At 46.3% G+C, this 6353-nt stretch overlaps 2 protein-coding genes across 2 annotated transcripts in view; one reads left to right on the top strand and one right to left on the bottom strand.

Annotated features, from left to right (window-relative positions):
* The window catches only part of LOC310812076 (uncharacterized protein), an 8075-nt gene extending 7100 nt beyond the window's left edge, over nt 1-975 (top strand). The window contains exon 9 of the mRNA XM_083680495.1: nt 651-975. Within this exon, the coding sequence (XP_083536621.1) occupies nt 651-710 (60 nt within the window). The 3' untranslated portion in view covers nt 711-975. The remainder of the gene's footprint in view (nt 1-650) is intronic.
* A 152-nt stretch (nt 976-1127) lies between these two features.
* ssr2 (signal sequence receptor, beta) lies at nt 1128-4689 on the bottom strand. The gene is made up of 6 exons (XM_083680496.1): nt 4649-4689; nt 3863-4029; nt 3643-3741; nt 2656-2764; nt 1776-1853; nt 1128-1687 (listed from the first exon to the last, which is right to left on the bottom strand). The coding sequence occupies exons 2-6, from the start codon at nt 4027-4029 to the stop codon at nt 1577-1579; spliced, it is 564 nt and encodes a 187-aa protein (XP_083536622.1). The 5' UTR covers nt 4649-4689; the 3' UTR covers nt 1128-1576.
* Nucleotides 4690-6353: the final 1664 nt, after the last annotated feature.

Below are 6353 nucleotides of genomic sequence, written 5' to 3'. Positions count from 1 at the left end.
CTTACATTTACATTTATGACATTTAACAGACGCCTTCATCCAAAGCGACTTATAACAAATACATTTGTTTAAGTAAGTGAATCATCTATCCATCAGTCATCATAAGATAAAGTAATCAATGCTCAGACCAGGGGCCATAGGCAGTCACAATGCTAGAAGAAAGGAAGATTATTCTTATTTATTTTTTTAAATTTATTTTCAGGAGAGAAACTTGCACAAGGGGGCTGGAACGCTGTGTGTTTATGTGGTGTTTACCTAGCAACAACACTTTGATTGGCTACGAAATGAAGCATCATCATTGATGAATTTCTGGTGAATAAAGTCGCCCTGGCGCTGTGGAAGGTTGACGGTTTGGGACGTTATTCACCGTCGGTCCTGAATCAGGTCACAGGGTCTTACTGCCGATGGTCGACCTCGGCACTGCTGTGACAGACAGGAGCTGTGAAGGGAGTTAGAGAAGAGGACGGTTTGCCTTATCTGACAGATTGGCAAAGTCAAGTTTATGATAATGATGATGCTGATGTGCATGTTTGTCTTAGTAAACAAGCATGGAGATAGCTGGTGGGGCGGTATGGCCACGTTTCTATCACCTTTAATTTAGATACCATAAACCCCATCGTGACATATTTTATTGTTTTTTCTACGAACAGATCCCAGAGAGGCCAACCAGCTCCAGACCCCCCCTGCCTCCATCCAACCCCAAACCATGACCCCTCTACAGGACGTCTTTTGTGTTTGTCTTCGTTGACCAATAACAGCTGATTTACAGTAATAGAGAATCCAACAGCGTATCTAAATGTCATCAGACCGGCCTGATGTGATGACAGGGTTAGGGTTAGACCAGTAGTAGATGATAGATGCTGTTGATATGGAGATGTGATCCCTCGTGTTACGACAAGCGGCGTCTTTCCCACGACACTCAGAGCCTTGACCAATCAGAGCAGAAGGAGTGGCGTTGTGTGACGTCAGACGATGGATCAGCTGACTGGGAGGAGGTTGGTTAGAGGCTCGTCAGACCTGCTAGAAGTTCAACTCATCATCAGCTTCATCATTCCATGCAAGAGGCTCAACGCCATACAAGTGAAAATAACTGCAAAAATAAATAAATACAAATCACACGACTTCAGTAAAGCCCAACTTGTTTATTTTCTAAAGTTCCACCCAGAACAGGCTGGGTATCCACATTTTCTTAAGAAATTACCGCCAGGGTTTCAACCAAATTAATTACAAAATAAAAAAGGCAACCATTCATGTATTCCTCCATTGTGGCTGTAGTCTGACATGGACAGCCCTGTGTATGTGTGTGTGGTCTGACATGGGTGTGTGTGTGTGAATGTGTGGGGTCAGATCTACAGATGTCTGGCTAGGGGTCATCATCCCTAACCAATCAGAAGAGAGAATCTTCTCTTGATGGCTGTACTGTTACATGTCTGTTTATTTAGATTACCCCCAATATGGGTAATTAACTTATTCACCCCCTCTCCCCTCATTGTCCCTCCCCACCTGAGCTCATTCTAGTCCTGAACCCTAACCCCCCTCCCCTCCCCAGCCCTAACCCACAGTGGAGAGTGCTTGTTTAGTTCTTCTTGGTCTTGGGTGAGTCATACTTCCTCTTGCTGGAGTACCAGAGGAGCAGAGGGATGCTGATGGAGGGGAGGGTCATCACGCCGAAGGCTGCCCAGTCCAGCTAGAGGAGGGGGAGATGTGAGGTTACAGTCAGATATGCTGGGGGGGGGGGGCAAGCCTTCAGGGAAGAGAGAAGAGGGAGGACTTACGAAGTGGGGAGAGAAGCGCCTATCAAACTCCCTCTGAGCCAGGATCCCTCCCTGCCCTGGGGCACTGGTGTAGCCAACCTGGAGGAGGAGAGGGGGGGAGGAGGAGGAGGAGGAGAGGAGGAGGAGGGGAGAGAGATGGAGGGATTAACATCCTGATGCTGTTAACCAGGAGCTCTTAAAGAGGTCAGAAATGGACGAGTACTTGTTGGTGTCTCTGCGACCGGGCTGTGGAGGCTACATGGAGCAGCAGCATCCATGCTTAACATCACAGAGTTACTTCATGCCTGTCAATCATAACCCAGTGACCAGCACAGAACAGCTGTCTTTGGGAACCACCAGGCAACTAAACTCACTTTAGCAAATGATCTGATTGTTATAAAAAGATGGATATGGGGTGAAGTAAAGGTCTCAAAGGTGCTGACAAATATCAAGATCAAAGGGAGACTCAGTGGTGAGCATTTTTAAGTTTGTTTAAAAATGAAGTTCAGACACTCTGGGCTCATAACCAGGCATCATATCCAGCTGGATGAAGACAACGGTTGGAGAACTAAATGACCAAAACAAGGCTACAGATATGATGCTCATCAAAAGCAGATATACCAGAGGCTTCATACACACACTCAGCATTAGAAACGCAGTTTCGTAATAACTATAGAGTATGTTATTAATGTGTAGGCCAGTAATAACTATAGAGTATGCTATTAATGTGTAGGTCAGTAATAACTATAGAGTATGTTATTAATGTGTAGGTCAGTAATAACTATAGAGTATGTTATTAATGTGTAGGTCAGTAATAACTATAGAGTATGCTATTAATGTGTAGGCCAGTAATAACTATAGAGTATGCTATTAATGTGTAGGTCAGACTCTCTGGTCTTACCAGCACTGGCCCTCCCTCTTGGGCCTGGTAGCTGACGGAGGCGGAGGTGAAGTTGAAGTAGCCGGCCTTCAGGGGGCGTAGCACCACTGTGTGGGAGACATTGCTGGCTCTGAGGGAGAGGGTTAAGGTCAACAACACTGACACACGGCCCTGCGCAGCCTGGCTCACAGGCAGGGAGATCACAGCTGTTTAGAAAATAGAAAACAAATCAATGAAAAGGTGAAGGTGAAGGAAGCCTCACTGGACGTCCAGACAGAGAAACGTCTATGCTGAGGAGTTGAGGAGCTCTTAAAGAGGTCAGAAATGGACGAGTACTTGTTGGTGTCTCTGCGACCGGGCTGTGGAGGCTACATGGAGCAGCAGCATCCATGCTTAACATCACAGAGTTACTTTATGCCTGTCAATCATAACCCAGTGACCAGCACAGAACAGCTGTCTTTGGGAACCACCAGGCAACTAAACTCACTTTAGCAAATGATCTGATTGTTATAAAAAGATGGATATGGGGTGAAGTAAAGGTCTCAAAGGTGCTGACAAATATCAAGATCAAATGGAGACTCAGTGGTGAGCATTTTTAAGTTTGTTTAAAAGTGAAGTTCAGACACTCTGGGCTCTTGTCTGTTCCTATCTACAATGTTATGGACACGACTGAATGTGCCTCTGGACCGCAGGTCCACAACTAAATGCTGACGGCGAGGTGCATGGCTGCTGGAGAAGAGCTTCATTATCACCACTTGGTTGATGCAAATATCACAGCTAACAGTCATTAGGACAGCTGTTTTTAGTTCTGACATTTGTGTTTCTATATGTAACTGTTGTACTGTATGAGTGTGTGTATATGTTGCGTGTGTACACTGTTTTGTCTGAAACTGTTGTTCCCCCTGCTGCTGTAGAAACAGGTCTCTCACCCTAACCATAACCTGCATAAATAAAGGTTAAATAAAAATCGATATATATCTGCGGGCCGCCCCCGTGTGTTCAGGATACGGGGCGATCCGGTCCCACTTCACATTCAGCATCCCAGAGACGATGCCGAAGTCCTCGGGGGGGAAGGAGTCATCGGAGAGCTCCACCTCTAGGGCGGCGCTGTGGAGCAGAAGAGGCAGGGTGAGAACAGACCTAGGGTTAGGTGACCAGGCCTATAGGGTCGGGGTTAGGGTTCTAGGTCGGGGTTAGGGTTCTAGGACAGGGTCAGGTGGATTCTGACCTGGTTCCGACATTGTAGATGTTGTACTGCAGGGTGAGGTCTCGACCCTCCACAGCGTAGCGGTTCAGCAGGGACTTGGAGGCCAGCAGGCGAGCCCCGTCCTCAGCCGTCCCCGGGCTCAGCACCGCCAGACCCACCAGAACCACCAGCACGTCCACACACCTCATCTGGACCACAGGACGGATCAACACAACCGGTCACAACTACAATAACTACACTTCTACCCCATCAAAGTATCTTCGTGTACGTTGTGTCGTGAAGCTCTACGACACTAATATATTATATTATTTTATTATATATATTAGATTGTATTATGATATTCTATCTGTAATATAAACCATTCATCTCTTCAGCTCAACCTGACGCATCTTCTCATCAACCATTAGCATTAGCCTAGCTAGCAGTTGGATGTGTAAGAAGTTCCGAAGCGGAACCGGTCGAGGAGCAGCGCGGAGGAGAGGCTGGTCAGACCGGGCCCGGGGTCGGCTTCTGACCGGGCTGTCCCGGGTTCTAGCCCGGTCTGTCCCGGGTTCTAGCCCGGTCTGTCCCGGGTTCTAGCCCGGTCTGTCCCGGTTAGCCCGGCTCCTCCAGTACGGTGACGTGTCCCTGCTAGCTGTGACTCACCGCTACTGAGACACGACAACTACTACTAACTGGTTCACACTGTTACAAGATAAAACACCACTAAAACACAATAAAACACGACTAAAACAGAAAAACCAAGAATAATACAGAATAAAAGCGAATAAAACGGAGTTAAACCGCGTTAGCGGAGCAGCGTCTCACCTTCAGTCGCTTCTGGTCGTCTGCTCTGACGTCACTGCGCATGCGCTAAACCCCTCCGTCTGCTCTGACGTAAATGATGGGAGGAGCTTGGTTCTTGCCATAGAAATAGAACAAGAGAATTATAGAACTAGAACTGTAGAACAACAGAATTATAGAACTAGAACTGTAGAACAAGAGAATTATAGAACTAGAACTGTAGAACAACAGAATTATAGAACTAGAACTGTAGAACAACAGAATTATAGAACTAGAACTGTAGAACAAGAGAATTATAGAACTAGAACTGTAGAACAACAGAATTATAGAACTAGAACTGTAGAACAACAGAATTATAGAACTAGAACTGTAGAACAAGAGAATTATAGAACTAAAACCCTAACCCTAGCCCTAACCCTGACTCTAACCCTAGCCCTCGCCCTAACCCTGACCCTCTATCCTTCTACCCTGCTCCATCCTCTCCTCTTCTCTCCTCTCTCACTCCTTTCCTCCCTTAGCTCTAATCTTCTCTCTCTTTTCTTTCACTCTTCTATATACCTTTCTGCCTTCTTATCTTTCGCTCTGAATCTCCTCTGTTCTCTCCATCTCTCTTTCCTCCCTTCAGCTCCCTCTCTGCCTTCTTCTCTTTCCCTTTGAATCCTCCACTCACCCCTTTCTCTCTTTCCTCCTCTACATTCTCTCTCTTCTCTCCTGCTCCTCCTCTCTCTCTCTCTCTCTCTCTCTCTCTCTCTCTGTCACCTGCTGTGTTTTCATGTGGTTGGTGATGATGTGACATGATGAATATTCTGTCTTTGTTCTCAAAGCTCCAGAAATGTCAATGTTATGCTGAAGTTACCATAGCAACTTTGAGCATTATTACGATATTGATCTAAAGTTCCAGAGACGTCCTGTGTGATCAACATGAAAATACCAGACTTCTAGAACCTTCACCACATCTAACTATACCCCCTCCTCCATGGTAAAAGACAATGAGACACATATATGTGTGTGTGTGTGTGTGTGTGTGTGTGTGTGTGTTACATCAAGATCACAGGCAGCGGAGCGGTGAAGTGGCCAGGGTTCAAATGAATATCAATCATGCCCCCCCCCCAGCCCTCCCGGCCTGTGATTGGTCCATCGGGGTTCAACCTGCTGTCTCTGGGTCCATCCACGGCCGCGGGTGTCAGCCAGCCACAATAACCTGAATAACTAACGTCCGCTGTCCATTCTCTGGTCCTGAATCTCCCGCCCCCCTCACACACACACACACACACACACACACCGTCTCCCAATGACTTTGGCCGTGACCACTCCGGCCAAGCTGGACCAGGGATATTCAAAAGCAGTAGAAATGATTTCTTAACAGTGAATCCTATCTCTAGTTTGCTTTTTAAATAAGACCCATTTTTGTTCATCTCTGTTGGAATATATTCTCCCTGTTTGTCCAATATTCCTGAGAGAAGAGAGAACACTTCAGCAGGAGAAGGTGTTTTAAGAGATCACTAACAACATGAACCAGCCAAGGATCCTGCTCGTCTGCTTGGTGACTTTTATCTGTTTGAGTAAGTGTGATGTTCTTTATTTCAAACATTTCTAGTTCTGCAGCTTGGTAAGTTTGAACAAGTCCATGCAGAGAGGAGCAGGGAGCAGGGATCTCCCATCTGTCTGTGTTTAAGTCATTACAACTAACAGTTGGTCCATCATTTGTCTATTCATGGAAACTGCACAA

Source organism: Argentina silus (assembly GCF_951799395.1).
Source record: "Argentina silus genome assembly, chromosome: 11".
NCBI lineage: Eukaryota > Metazoa > Chordata > Actinopteri > Argentiniformes > Argentinidae > Argentina > Argentina silus.
This window is presented reverse-complemented; position numbering and strand designations above follow the sequence as displayed.